General features: G+C 39.0%; 1 protein-coding gene across 6 annotated transcripts in view; it reads left to right on the plus strand.

Moving 5' to 3' along the window:
• Nucleotides 1–7,791: 7,791 nt before the first annotated feature.
• Nucleotides 7,792–15,451, plus strand: part of LOC5571798 (synaptic functional regulator FMR1) — a 97,730-nt gene continuing 90,070 nt past the window's right edge. For all 6 annotated transcript variants that reach the window (XM_021854009.1, XM_021854066.1, XM_021854131.1 and 3 more), the window contains exon 1: nucleotides 7,792–7,940. In XM_021854009.1, the coding sequence (XP_021709701.1) occupies nucleotides 7,890–7,940 (51 nt within the window). In that variant the 5' untranslated portion in view covers nucleotides 7,792–7,889. The remainder of the gene's footprint in view (nucleotides 7,941–15,451) is intronic.

Raw genomic sequence — 15,451 nt, forward strand, 5'->3', positions numbered from 1 at the left:
CTTATGTTAGGCACTTCCGTTCCGTTCACTCCGTCTTGTGGTTGAGGTCTGTGAAATATCCTAGTTAACCCTGCCGACCTGATAACTGGTGCAACTTGCTATTAACCATAAATGTGGGGGAATTCCTCATCACGTTCAATCAAGGCTGCTACATCAATTTCAAACAAATGACTACGGAACACCGGTACGGATCACGCAGGTTTTCTTTGATGGTGATGGGACACTCCTGGCATATTTGCATACTTCTTGTTCCTAAAAATCAGTGTATCCAACAGAAATAACAGCAACCACAAACTTGTAAAGCACAAAATATATTGTGAAGAGTAAACACAATATCTACAAAAGCATGTTGAAATAACTTTCCTGGCCCGCCAATTTTGTGAATTGGACCAGAGAAAAATTAAATTTGACAGTTCAATGATCAGTTGGTGGGGAAATAATTTTCGAACTGTCAAATTTAAGTTTGATTAAATTTTAATAGCCCAATTGAGACAGACTTTAAAGCCTCAAGCACAATGTGAGCGGCAGCGCGGTACAACGGCAAAACGGCAAGCCCATCATTCTACTTGTCAAGTCAATTTTGAAAAGGATTTAGTCAACATTGGATTGATAAGTAAAGTGTCGATCAAGATGGGCATGCCGTTTTGCCGTTGTACCGCGTTGCCGTTCACATTGTGCTTGGGGCCTATAGGGTCAAACACAATGCAACGGCATTACGGCAAGAACGGCAAAACGGCAACACCGACTTGAATGACATTTCAAAATTTTGGTCAATGTCGACTCAATCAGATTAAACATGGATTTGACAAGTAGATTGTAGATCAAGATGGGCTTGCCGTTTTGCCGTTGTACCGTGCTGCCGTTCACATTGTGTTTGGGGCTTAATTTCTTGGACAGACATCTGATACATGTACCATGGTACAAGTTGTCAAGAAAATTATTCCAAGGCTATCTTGAATGAAGACAATTATCAGTATGGAACCCATTTCAAGATAATTGTACCAGGGTACGTATACCACAAGTGTGTCATAAGTATAAGGGTTCATTCATTTCTCGCGTAACTTTTCAAAACGGCCTATCTAACAATTCACACATTTCGAGTAAATCGAGCTTGGCTTGAAGGTTGTGAAAATATATTTTGAAACTGTATCAAAATGAAACAATTTTTCCCCACTGTGTTGCTTGTAGAGGGAAGCAGTGTAATAGAGTTAAACGTATGAAATGAAATTTTGTCAATTTATTTGGAAATTACAATGAAATCTCAAAAAACATCAGATAGGACGTTTTGACCAAAAATATGTACATAGGATAAATCACATAGGTCGTTCAGTTTCAACAATTGTTACATTGGACATTCATTTCGGTCATTTTGTTTCAGTTATAGTAACATCGGACATTTTGATTTGAGCACACAACAAGCATGTTTTATTTCATTTTGTATCAACATGCGTTGAACTGCTTCAACATTCAAGTTGAACTGCTCATTTTGATGCCGTGTGATAATCGCAGGCTGTGCTTTGTTTTGATTCATTTGAAAAAGGGACAAATGACCTTCGGGTTAAAGTCTCTCACGAACAACAACAATTTGATTCATTCAATGCCACGCCGTCACTTTTTCCCCTCCGTCTTTGTGTCCTATGTACAACAGAAGGAGGGGAAACCTTGAGCTGTATTTGGGACTTTTTGCTTGCTCGCTGTTTCTCTCTCAATATTCCCCCCGTTTCAATGCTGGTTTCGCCCACACTTGTTCGTGTGTGAGTTACCCACTGCACGACGGGTGGTGACGACTGTGTTGCATTCGGCACCAGCCGTCGGCGCAAACAAGAAATAGCGGAGGGAAATGATGACGATGACGGCGCCGTCGATTGTTTTGTAGGAAACCAATGCCAAACCAATACATACAGCTTCTCCGCTCTTCGGTGAATGATTGCTCTGAAAATATATGTGCGCAAGTCGCGCTTGCACGTTGCTCGTGTTGCTGCCGTGAAGCATATGTATATGCTTCATCGACCATGGATCTGAATCGGATTGATACAATAAGATCTTGATGCTGAATATCATTTCCCTACATGCACTCAATATGCTGATAACATGAAAAGAGAACTGGCAGCTGAGCGAATGCTGATCCAATCCAGCGTAAGCCAAAAACATGATTTGGCAAAAAGACCAAAATACAGTTTTGTATACCTCGTTCTCTTTTTGTTATTTGAGCGTATTCAATATTGCGAGGCAGAGCGACTCTGAAAATATCGACATTTTGTTGCGGTGTGCTAATCGAAGACACCAGCTGTGCTTTGTTTTGATTCATTCAATCCCACGACGTCACTAAGTGTCTTCTTCCCCTCCGTCTATGTGTTCTATGTAACAACAGAAGTAGGGGAAACGTTGAGCTGTATGTAGGACATTTTACTCTCTCACTGATTCTCCCTCAATTTTCCCCCCGTTTTTATGATGGTTTCGCCCACATGATCATGTGTGAGTTTCCCACTGCATGACGTGGTGGTGGTGACGGCTGTGTTGCAATCAGCGCCAGCCGTCGGTTGAAACAAGAAATTGCGGTGGAGAATGATGACGATAACGACGCCGTCCATCTTGTTGTAGGAACTCGAGAAAGGAGCCCACGCCTAACAAATACATACAGCTTCTCCTCTCTTCGGTGATTGATCGCTCTGCAAATATGTGTGAGCAAGTCGCGCATGTACGTTGCTCGTGTTGCTGCCGGGAAGCATATTTATATGCTTGATGGACCATGCATCTGAATCAGATTGATACAATGACATCATGATGCTCAATCTTGTGCTCAATATCATTCCCCTATATGCACGCAATGCGCTAATAATATGAAAAGAGAAGTTGCAGCTGATTCAATCCAGCGAAACGGTAAAACATGGTTTGACAAAAAGACCAAAATACAGTTTTGTGTAACGATTTCTCTTTTTGTCACTTGAGCGTTTTCAATTTTGCGAGGCAGTGCGACTCTGAAAATATCGACTGAAATTGTTGAGAAGCAGTTATTATGGCATTTTATACATCTAAGTAGTGTCTCAGACACGCTTCTACAAATCATTCTACCTTTTAAACTCCATTCCAAAGCTTTATTCAGGAATGTCCAATGTAACATTAGAATCGTGTTTATTCATAAATGTTACATAGGACATGTGGTTGATTCTCTGATCAAAGGTCCAATGTAACAATTGATTAAAAGCGATGCAGTTTTGAACATTGGTCATTTTGTTAAGCTTTTAATAGATTAATTTGTTGTTAACATATCAGAACGAGTGTTCTAGTGTGCTGCTAAGTGGTGCAACGCGAATGATTTGCAATGATAATCTCGATTTGTTTACATTTGTTACTTAGGACGTTTTGAAAAGTTACGCGAGATTTATTTCATAACGCTGAAAACGACCATTTTTGACACCCACCCACCCCCTCGTAACACCTTTTGTATGAATATTCTACAAATTTGTATGAGCCGTAACATCATGAGGACACCCACCCACCCCTTTTAGCGTTATGAAATTTGTGAATGAGCCCTAAGAGGTGATTTTGGAGTGTCGCCCTCCCTCGCACTCATTGGACGAATGATGGGTAAAAATCGCATTTCACGGGCTTCACCGTACACATTTCTCCTTCACTTTCGATTTTCAGTGCCGGGCAGTGAAACTGTCATCGCCCTCTCCGCTTTGGCCCGACATTTTCCACAAACTTCATGCTGTTCTCTTTCGCGTTGTCATCCTGCCTGCCGCGATTCTCGCCGTGCGTTTGTGGAGAGGAAAGAGAAAACCGAAAAAGACAGCAGCCGCACGCACGGACGGACGAACGGAACGGAATGATCGAGCCAAAAGCCCGTGTGCATGCAGCAGGCGGCTACCACAGAGTGGGAAAATGTTGTGGTTAGAATCTATACGATTCGAATATGATCATAGTCCGGGGCAAATTTCATGAAAGCTCAAGAAACTTATGCTGTGTTGAACTTCCTGTACATTTACATAAGGGTTGATGCACATATTTTATAATTGGGTCCTAAAATTTTTAATGAAATCTTGTTTTTATTCAATAACACGAAAGAGCATCTTACTGCAACTACTTTTGCAATATTTCCCGCTCAAATAACGGCTATATCATGTTTAAACTTTAATTTAAAAATTGGGTCCATAAATGAACCTTGACACTTAAGATCATGTTTGACGTTCGCTTAGTCGACAAAAACACCACCGGGGTTTTAGTTTTACCACTGGGGTTGTTCCTATCTGACATTTCGGAAGGGACACGGAAAACAAAATACACCCAAAATTTGAGTTTAAGCCAAGGGTTGTGACAAAATCTTAAAAAAATGTTTTTTGGACTCAAACCAACGGAAAACATTAGAAAATTGAGTAAACATGTGTTATTGGCCTAAACTTAAGCGTTTAGCACTAAAATTGGGACAGGGCTTTAGGACCCTATTAAGCCTTAATGCATATGAACTTCAAGGAATTAGTGTTTTTGACCTACCATGCACATATGTGTGGTAAAAAATTCACATTCTCCCTCCAGTACACGTTCAGGTCCCTTAACTATGCAATATTTCAGCTCGATCGGTGAAACAATAATTTAGCGCCAGTCGTTAAAAGTTTGTATGGGATTTACTAGATTTCGGTAGGTAGTTTTACGACGAGGAAAATTTCCGAAGACCGCGAAGTTTCTATGAAACCGGTATGACATCTAAAGGTTTATTCACAAATTTCATAACGCAAAAAATGGATGTGTTCGACACCCACCCACCCCCTCTTTTTTTATGAATATTTTGTAAATTTTGAATGCGCTGTAACATCTTAAGGACACTCATCAGCGTTATGAAATTTGTGAATTGGCCCTAAAAAGATGCTATTTATGCAATATGAGACATCTGTGACATAAAATTTGTGCTTAAATCATCACAAAATCGATTTTTCAGCATGTGTGAAAAACACAGATGCGTTTGTTAAGAAGAGACCAATATTTTAGGTATATAATTTTTAAGAGCACGCTAAAAATATGGCCATTGGTGTACTCGTTTTGTCGCACAGTGAACCGCGACCGACGGCTGAGCAGCTTGCGAGTTTTTCTGCGGTGCCTTCAGCGCTACCAGGGATGCCAGGTTGGAAGACATGTCTTCCGTTGGAAGACATTTGAGTAGTGTGGAAGACATTTGGAAGACAGAAGATTTTTGGAAGACTTTTCAGAATTTGTGAAGACATCTGGAAGACAATTTTAAACTAATAGCATTTTTAACATTTCTAGATTTGAAAAAAAAACATATGAGTTGGAAATTACAAGAATCTCCTCCAAAAAGATTATTGAATTCCGTTGAAAATTCTCCAAGGATTCCTTCAGATATTGATCTGAGAATTCTGACAAAGATTCTTCCAGAGTTTGTTCTAGGAACTCTTGTAGAGATTAATCAAGACATTCTAGTAATGTATTTTAGGGGCCCAGATAGCCGTAGCGGTAAACGCGCAGCTATTCAGCAAGACCAAGCTGAGGGTCGTGGGTTCGAATCCCACCGGTCGAGGATCTTTTCGGTCTGGAAATGTTCTCGACTTCCCAGGGCATAGAGTATCTTCGTACCTGCCACACGATATACGCATGCATAAATGGTCATTGGCACAGTAAGCTCTCAGTTAATAACTGTGGAAATGCTCACAAGAACACTAAGCTGAGAAGCAGGCTCTGTCCCAGTGGGGACGTAATGCCAGAAAGAAGAAGAAGTAATGTATTTAAGTATTATAGAAGCATCAAAGTTATTCAAGGATTCTTACAAGGACTTTTTGAAATATGTTTCAGTGTTTCTCGTGTTGTTTTTTATGAATTCATAAAAAATGTAAACAGATTCTTATATGATTTTTTCTTGAGATTGCTACAATTGTTGCTTCTGAAATTATCCCAAGGCAACTTTGGGATATCTGTCAAGATTTTTTTTTCACTGGTTTCTCCTGAAACTCTTCCAGAATTCCTTCAACAATGGGTAACCTTAGGGCTGTTGGTGGTTGCTACACACTGAAGTGAGAGAAAAGAATATTACCTTGAATGTGTATACCTTGTTTTTGTTTTGATTTGTAACACTTTTGCCAATGTGAGAATAAACACGTTTCTTTAAAGTTAAAAGTGATTTTCGTAATTCCTACGCCGTAACAGTTCCCTGCGGTGATTCATTCTGTTGCTGGTTGTATCCTGTACCGACAAGGGCAACTTCACCGGTGGTCCAAAGAGTTTCATCCGGAATTCCTGCGGATTCCTTACTTTCAAAAATTCATCTAGTCAATTCTTCGTAGTTCCTCCAGGAATTCCTCTGGAGTTTCTCTGAATATTCCTTCAGTCTTCCACCCGGACTTACTCCAGAGTTCCTCCGGAAATCCTCCACGGTTTCTTAGGGAATTCCTCCATAATTGATCTGGGAATTTCTTCGAAGTTTTTCCAGCAATTCTTCCAAAGTTCATCGGGAGCTCCACAGGAAATTTATTGGCAGTTCTACCGAAAAAAGAGAAGTTTTTTCAACACTGTTGTACAAAATACAACAGCGCAACGATTAAAGTGTAAAAAATAAATAAAAGAATTTTCAGAGGTATTTCATATATTATGTGTGGACAAATCCCTGAATGCTTTTCATCAGGAACCTTCAGAGAGATCTCTAACGAATACAACCCATGGTGGTATCCATGGCAGGAAATTCAAGGAAGAATCCCTGAAGTTAATAGTGGAGATAGTTTTTGATGAATGCTAAAAGGAATACTGAGGTAACTTGTTTGAAAACTTTTTACGAAATTTTTAAGATCGCGAGAAGAATTCATAGAGTCGTACATGGACTACTTATTGCAAAACCGATTGAGAAATTTGCTAAAGAGCCTGAATAAAACCATGAAAAATTATTATATTTTCGCTATTAATTCTGGAGATTGCGCGGTGGGCGTGTTTAGAAAATCTGTATAAAAATTTCTGGAGGAATTCCTGGAGACGTTCTTTGTGAAATTCCGGAATAAATTGTTGCAGAAATCCACGATTAAACATTTGAAGGAACTCTTGGACGCAGAACAAAAAGTTTCTCGATGATTGGCTTGCAATATCATAGAAAATTTAGTATTCTGCTTGAAATTTTATTAATTGAATTGTTCATTAAGTTTATTCTTTTTGCAATGTTTAGAAGAATACATTCACATTATCTTGGAAGAATCCTTCTATATTCTTTTATATACATTTCATGAAACATTATTGAAGAATTTCGTGAATAAATAAATGTAGGGGTTCATGTAGCAATCTGTAAAGGTATTCTCAGACGAGTTTCTGGATGAACTCCTGATGAATTCTCAAGAAATATTATTCATTACCAAGGGGACTTCCGATTAAATTGAAATCTGGTTGAAAATAAAACCATGCACAGGTCAGCTATTGCCTGACAAGCACGGTTTTTAAATGATATGCAAGAAGAATTTGCTGTGAAGGATTTCTTTAAAGAAATTCCTCAACGATAATGTCAAACATGATAAAGGAGAGCCTAATTTTCTGACTAACCAGGCTTAATTAAAAATGTATCAAAGGTCACAACTGAAAAAGCAGTGTTATGTTGTTTATTTTTTAAAAGTTGGAAATTTTGAAGCAGAAAACAGATTTTTTTCAGATTTGACATTTTTTACATTTTTACTTGGGCCTCAACCCGAAAATTCATAATCTTTATTAAGTTACCATGATAATTGAAATGTTTTAAGTGGAAGACACTGGAAGACATTTTTCTATGCAACTGGAAGACATTGGAAAAAATCACCTGGCATCCCTGAGCGCTACAGCCAGAAGTTTGTAGTGTTGAAGAGTGCTGCCGAGCATCAGTGTAGTGTCTGTCAGTGGGGAGAAGAGAAAGAAATATTCACAAATCCAAAATGGACGAACTCTTTGTGGAAGTATGCGGCGAAAACGGAGCCAACTACAAGGTGAATATTGCCGGAAGTACCGCCGAAAAGGGGCACATCCGGTGCGCCGGACCGTGCCCCAGTCGGAAGTGTTCGAGTGTGACCGCGGGAGGCCCGTTCCGGCCGGGAAAAGTGACACTTTGTGGGGCGGTGAAAATTTTTTTCGCGAGAGTTCGCGGAGCGCCCGTCGGACGCCATGGAGGAAAAAAGAAGAGGGCAAGAAAAAAAGTGTGCTGTCTGTGTGGTTCCTTCTTCGGATGGATGGCTGGGAAGGACTGACTAGAACGAAGAAGCAGCAGCAGTCGGGAAAATTGTGTGACCCTCCCCGCGGTGTGGAACTATGTGAATGGGAAATGGACTTTTTCCCGCTGGGGAACGGGATGTGTTCCTAGAAGAGATATTTTGGGAAGAATCTTGGAACAAGTGTGCCGATGCAGAACTGTGGGACCTCGTGCCGGACTCAGACTGGCTCCCCTCTTGAAAGCAGTCTTATTAGTGGTGGTGGTGGAGGCCGATACTTGATGCGTTGATCGTTCTTCGTGGTATCGTCTGGGCCCATCCTTTTTTGCGTTTGTGCTTCCTGGTGCTGTTGCTCTCGAGAGCTGTCAATAATTTTTCGATCGTCGTCAAGAGTGTTTGTTGGTGGAAGTCAGGGGGAGGGTTTCCATGGAGGAAGTGCTGGTGACGGATCTCCCGGTGGCCAGCGATATTCGGAACCGCTCTGGGGTTGTTTGAGGATTTGATTTTGCCGGACCAAATTGTGCAATAGGACTGGGAGTCGCGACGAGGAGAGGTTTGTCTCAAGAGACGAGCTGTGAGTTCTATTTCCAGTAATTTAATAGGGGTTGAAATGTCAAGGGTGTCAGTCTAATGCCTACACCTTTTCTGGTTCAAATGTCCATATGCTTGTTTATTTTCGTGATAAAAAGGCGATCTATCGCCCAAAGGGTTCAGATAAAGCAGGGGCGTGTAAGAAAATGCTTAATTGCATAATTATAAAGTTTTCTCGAAGAAAGTCTAACTTCCAGACGACAATTATGGCATGACGATATATGTAATCTTTGAATTATTTAAAACTATATTGACGAAACCGGTTTCTAATTGGTATTTCAAAAATTTAAACTCATGCTGAATTGACCTCCTTGACCTTACCTAACATTATTTGTGAAAGGTTTACTCATTGTTTAATAAACTATTAAGAGCTGAAAGCAACTATTAGTTGGGTTCAAGCTTGGATTGTTACTATATTTGTTTAAATTGTGCCCTAATTAAAGCCATTGTCATTCCAACGATGACGTTTTACGTTATGAGACGAGCTACATCAATCTTGTAACTTTCATTCACCGAAGAATGTATCAATTCTGGGGATCAAATTTCGTTACCATACAAGCATTTCCAATTTTTTTTTTTGTAAAATCGCAAAGTCATAGGAAAAAAGTTACCGTAAAATGGGGTGTCAAGGGATGAAAAAAAAATTCCACTTAAAATTCGAGCAACTTTTAGTATGCCAATAATTGACCAAAATACAGTCCTACCATTCTCCCGGCGTGTATATCAAAAGCCAATTACAATGAAGACGATCCTATGTCAGATTTCTGAGATAATCATAAAAATGTGTGATTTTTGACGAAAATGCAAAATGGGGTGTTAAGGAATTTGAGCTTTGTATTTAAAACTATATTTTGCCAACAGCAAACAAATATTATTTTGGTCAACATCGTTGATGTGTCCCTTCAACTCTAAAGGTCTTGTTAAATCTAAAGATGATATTACTTCAATATAATTCAAGTTGGAACTCCTGAAAACGCTAATCATTTGATTTTAACTGCTAAATCTCTCATACCAATTGATTCTATTTTCAAGCAAGTAATCAGTGCATCGAACAATTGTCTTGAAAAGATTTTTATACTTATATGCAGTATTCGTATTCTAGAACAGTGCAGAGCAATCTTGTCATGACTTGTCAAAAAATGGATAATTTCAACAAGCTTTAAGTGTGAATAGGGTAAGTGTCCAATTTGCCTTTTAAATAAAGCACCACATCAAATAACGGATTTGCATGTAACACCCAGTGGCATGATCGTGAAAATCCTAACGAAAAGTTTCCAATACAAAGCGGAATCGCTCACACTATATCGCACACTATATATTTTCCAAAAAAGCTCGGAAATAACCTTATACTATAATTGTTTATCTAGGACCTACAGTCAGTGACATAAGTTAGTAACCAAATGCTGTTTTTCCATACAAAATGCCCATGTTTAGGGTGCTGTATCTCAGCTTCTGGTAGTCCGAATTGGATGAAATTTTGATGAAGAACTACATACAAATAACTTGAAATTTTTCCTGTAAGGAAATTATTACATTGCAGTCATTATCCATAGAGTTTCAGAGGGTTGTTCAAAGACAAAAGTAAGTAACCGAGAGACTTTTTAATTTAATTCAAAAACGGTAAGTCGTGGAAAGTTGATGTGTTCTGCAAATTTGTGTGACTTCTGAAATTGAACAACTTTGTGGAACAGACCAACTTTTCACGACTTACCGCTCTCGAATTGAATTAAAAAGTCTCTCGGTTACTTACTTTTGTCTTTGAACAACCCTCTGAAACTCTATGTAAAATGACTGCAATGTAATAATTCCCTTACAGGCAACATTTCAAGTTATTTGTAGTTCGTCATACAAATTTCAGCCAATTCGGACTACCAGAAGCTGAGACACAGCACCCCAAACTTGGGCATTTTGTATGGAAAAACATCATTTGGTTACTAACTTATTTCACTGACTGTAGGTAATACAGGTATGTTCCGTTTTTATCAACACGATCGGTAATTTTCAGTTGACAAAAACGGAACCGTGATAAAAACGGATTAATTTTCTTAAACAAAATATTTTACAAATTTCAAAAAAAAAAAATAATAAAATTGCAGTTTTGTCAGGATAATACACATTTTCATCATAAGACGGGGTTGGTGGTCTGATGGCTACCGCTTCTGCTTCATAAGCAGAAGGTCATGGGTTCAATCCCAGGCCCGTCCCTTTCCTCGTACTTTGTAGTTGTATATCTCTCACTTGCTTCTGTCTTCCATTCTAAATCTATCACACTCAAACTATTCGTTCATAGCAAACGCTAGATGCAGTCGGACTCCACGGTCTACAGTGGGCTAGTATAAGTGCAACATCATTTCCTCCCCCTTCCCCTCATTTTCGTGGTTAGAATTTCAATTAATGTATTATAGAATTTTTTTTTTTTTTTTTTTTGTTTTTTTGTATGGTATTCAGTTGGAGCTGCCTGACAGCTTAACTTGTCAAGGCTGAACCCTCGGTCTGGCTTTTGCCAAGTTTCCCCTCTACCAGGACCAATACTCAGACGGACTAGGCAATGGCGCCCACATGAACACTGTTTTTTATTAGTATTGTGACGTGGTAGTTTTTGAAAAGTACCCATATTCCCTTGCTTCTGAGAAAAGGAAGCATTGTGAAAATCAGCAGCTCCATCAGAATTTGTTTGAAATATTAGTGTAGTAGTGTCATTACTAATACTGTTTAGTCGAAATGGTTTTGAATAATTTGTCATTCAAGTGCTATTCTGATTACTCCTGTCTTTTACGTTAGATTAGAGTCTTAAATGTCAATTGTCGTCAAGTTTTAACAAAATCAGGTTTAGTAGTAGTTCTAGTTAATTTAATTTGTTGTTGTTAAAAGTATTTATTGGTCGTTACGTTCATATATCCTTGAAGAAAAAAGTCGCTTTCCTTGTCTGTTCAACAATTTTTCGAAACTAGCAAGTGTACCCTAATGATCGATCTCAGCGTCTTACTTTCCACAGTCATTTTATAGTGAATATTGAAAAGTAAAGTTACCTTAGGCTTCTATTACAGTCTCCTACATGATTCACTTTTCGGTGGCAAATGCAATGCTTCACAACGCCTACTTTCTACTTGTAAATTTTGCGAAAATGAAGCTGGAATTAGATTGTTTATACCGCTGTTACAAAAGAGGTATTTCTTATTATGGCAATGTAAAAACCATATTAAAATACCCTGGGCTTGGGATTATATTTTCCAGGGAGCGATGAATTTTGATAATTGATCGCTGTTGTTAGTAGTTTTGATTAGATGTTGGGTAAATTTCAAAGCAATGGCAACCTTTTTATTACAAAATTTAGATTTCATCTTCTGACCTAAAGATTCTGGTTAAACTACTGTACTATGCAGTTGGGCTGCACTACGCTATCACTCATCAAAATTACTTTCACTTCGGGAAAATATAATTTCAAACTGGCGAGAAGATTACAGACTGAGGGTGGGTTAGGAGCACAATCAGACCCTTGAATGTGCAATGTGGGGTAGTAATTGGGAATGCCATTGACGGTTTGTAATCTTCTACGAGGTTTTCGAAAACCAACAGGGCGCGTGCACCGGGTTGCGGATAGGAGCAAAGGGAGATCAATAGCATCTACCTAAAATAATAGAGCAAAAAGCCGTTCCATGATTAGGTAATGTTTAGCGATCTTCTATGGTGTTCTAGTACTATAAAATTCTTCACTCACTGGGAATTCTGGCCTTGATAATATCAATAGTGATAAAAACATAAAATAATACCTAATACTTAATAAGTACAATGTAGCTTCAATGTAGTAATAAATGAAATAAAATTAATTTTCTATACTAGACAAGGTTTTGAAGACAATCAATGAGTGAAAGAACTACCTATTCGAAAAGCCACATCAGCTAAGTCTATACATATACAAATGTTGGTCATAGGGTCATGGCGAGCATTCGGTATGTATGTCTATGACTGATTCTTATCTAATAGGGGCACTAGAAGACCACGCGGACAATTTCGAAACAAATTATTTTTATACATCGGTCTTATGTTCCGAAAGGCTCAGCTACGCTGCAAAGTAATTTTATAAGCTATTCATTACTGCTGTTTAATTGTTTATAATTCTAACAAAACTACATAATTAACTCATTACTAATCACTGTTCCTATATTCTCTTTTTCTCTCCTTCTTATCTGTTGCATGATTATGAGCATCACTGATATAATGCATGAGCATGCACAATAAGAATAATTTCAGGATTGAAAGCAGTACATGGATACCTGGATAGAATAGCTTCGAAAAGGGCGCTCAAAATATAATATTTCTGGTCAGGGAAGTATTTTATCAAGGGTATGTAAAATTTTTCCATTATTAACACCTAGATAACACAAACAAATGAACTAATATCAAATATTTTTAAAATATTTCTATATAAATCAGCATCGTCAATCAGTGTAAAAACAGATAAAGTTTGTAAAGTTATTACCATCGATTAATTTGCGCTCTGTATAGTAATGTTCAATCAGTATCAAAATCTCCTAAAGCGTCGCATTGTGCCATCAGCAGCCCTTAGCATCACTCTCATATTGTTATTATTTTGTTGTTTATAAAATTTCTAGAAAGCGATCAGCATATTCTTTCTTACTTGTACAATGGCCGATCTATTTAGAATTTTAATAAGTCAAATCAAACTTCAAAACTCAAATTAAATTGCTTTCAGCACACTTACATTTTGCAGCATTAATCGCATTACTGTGCCAAGTCTTCTCCATTCCCTATACCCTACCCCAACCCTTCTTATCCTTTCCGATGGTGTTCAAGTGGTCCGCATAGACTATTACGGCCATTACCTATCCCTTACCCCGGCTTTGGACTGACTTGCGCTCTCATTGCCCCACCAAACGCTGCAAAATGAAAATGAAAATGAAATGTAAAAACCATATTAAAATAAGATTGTCGCCACTTATTTCTACTCAGTGAATCTACTGGTCATTTTCCTAAGAGTTCCTATGTATTCCCTACGTCGTATATGATAACGATGTATCTAGCTAGCTAATAGTAAGAGTGGCTACGGATCATTCTGGTTAGCAAAAGGCAAACTGAACGTCACCAATAGTATTAATGTCCACTTCGAATAGATTAATTATTTGAAATGGGCATCAATTCTATCAATGACGCAGAATGTCCGTTGGATCACATCCGAGATATTATTGCGTCTATGCCATATGAATTATGACGCGGCTTTAAGCAAAAAGTGCCAAATTGTGATACCACCACTACAGGTTACGCCTTTGGTTTCCATCATATGGGCTAATGGATTATGCCCTCCCATCGCGGCAAGGTCGCATAACCAAGGGGAGGGAATTAATGTATTATAGAATATTAAAACGATAATCACATAAATGTCCTTTGCATCATAAGGTTCGTCATATTTGTAAAAATAACTACAATAAAGGGTTTTGCGTCGTCCGATTGATTTTGGTGACGGATTCGCGCGTTTTCGTTGCCGGAGAATTTTTTTTTTTTTACCTGTTTTGGAGCGTCTTGCTGGGTAGTGCTTTGTGAAGCCCAAGCAGGACAGTTCGGTTTTGCGTCGTCCGATTGATTTTGCTGACGGATTCGCGCGTTTTCGTTGCCGGAGAATTTTTTTTTTTTCCCTGTTTCGGAGCGTCTTGCTGGGTAGTGCTTTGTGAAGCCCAAGCAGGACAGTTCGGTTTTGCGTCGTCCGATTGATTTTGGTGACGGATTCGCGCGTTTTTGTTGCCGGAGAATTTTTTCCCCCTGTTTTGGAGCGTCTTGCTGGGTAGTGCTTCGTGAAGCCCAAGCAGGACAGTTCGGTTTTGCGTCGTCCGATTGATTTTGCTAACGGATTCGCGCGTTTTCGTTGCCGGAGAATTTTTTTTTTTTTTCCCCCTGTTTTGGAGCGTCTTGCTGGGTAGTGCTTTGTGAAGCCCAAGCAGGACAGTTCGGTTTTGCGTCGTCCGATTGATTTTGGTGACGGATTCGCGCGTTTTTGTTGCCGGAGAATTTTTTTCCCCCTGTTTTGGAGCGTCTTGCTGGGTAGTGCTTCGTGAAGCCCAAGCAGGACAGTTCGGTTTTGCGTCGTCCGATTGATTTTGGTGACGGATTCGCGCGTTTTTGTTGCCGGAGAATTTTTTTTTTTTTTCCCCGTTTTGGAGCGTCTTGCTGGGTAGTGCTTCGTGAAGCCCAAGCAGGACAGTTCGGTTTTGCGTCGTCCGATTGATTTTGCTGACGGATTCGCGCGTTTTTGTTGCCGTAGAATTTTTTCCCCCTGTTTTGGAGCGTCTTGCTGGGTAGTGCTTCGTGAAGCCCAAGCAGGACAGTTCGGTTTTGCGTCGTCCGATTGATTTTGCTGACGGATTCGCGCGTGTTTTCGTCGCCGGAGATTTTTTTTTTTTTTTTTCACCTGTTTTGGAGCGTCTTGCTGGGTACGTATTTGGGAAGGCCCAAGCAAGACGGTTTATTTTCGGGACGCCAAGAAGTTTTGCTGTCAGTGTCAGTTTTGTGTTCAGTCGAGAATGGATTACCAACTGGTGAGTTCGTTTCATGCTTATGATAACACATATTTTCTTGAAAGCGTAACTTTTATGTAATATTAAAACAAACTTTGTATAGTTCGTCACTATATGTGTCGGCATTATGCTTTTTTCTTATACAATTTGAATATACATATATTTTTCTCTTTT

This window comes from Aedes aegypti, chromosome 1, assembly GCF_002204515.2.
Source record: "Aedes aegypti strain LVP_AGWG chromosome 1, AaegL5.0 Primary Assembly, whole genome shotgun sequence".
NCBI classification, from domain to species: domain Eukaryota; kingdom Metazoa; phylum Arthropoda; class Insecta; order Diptera; family Culicidae; genus Aedes; species Aedes aegypti.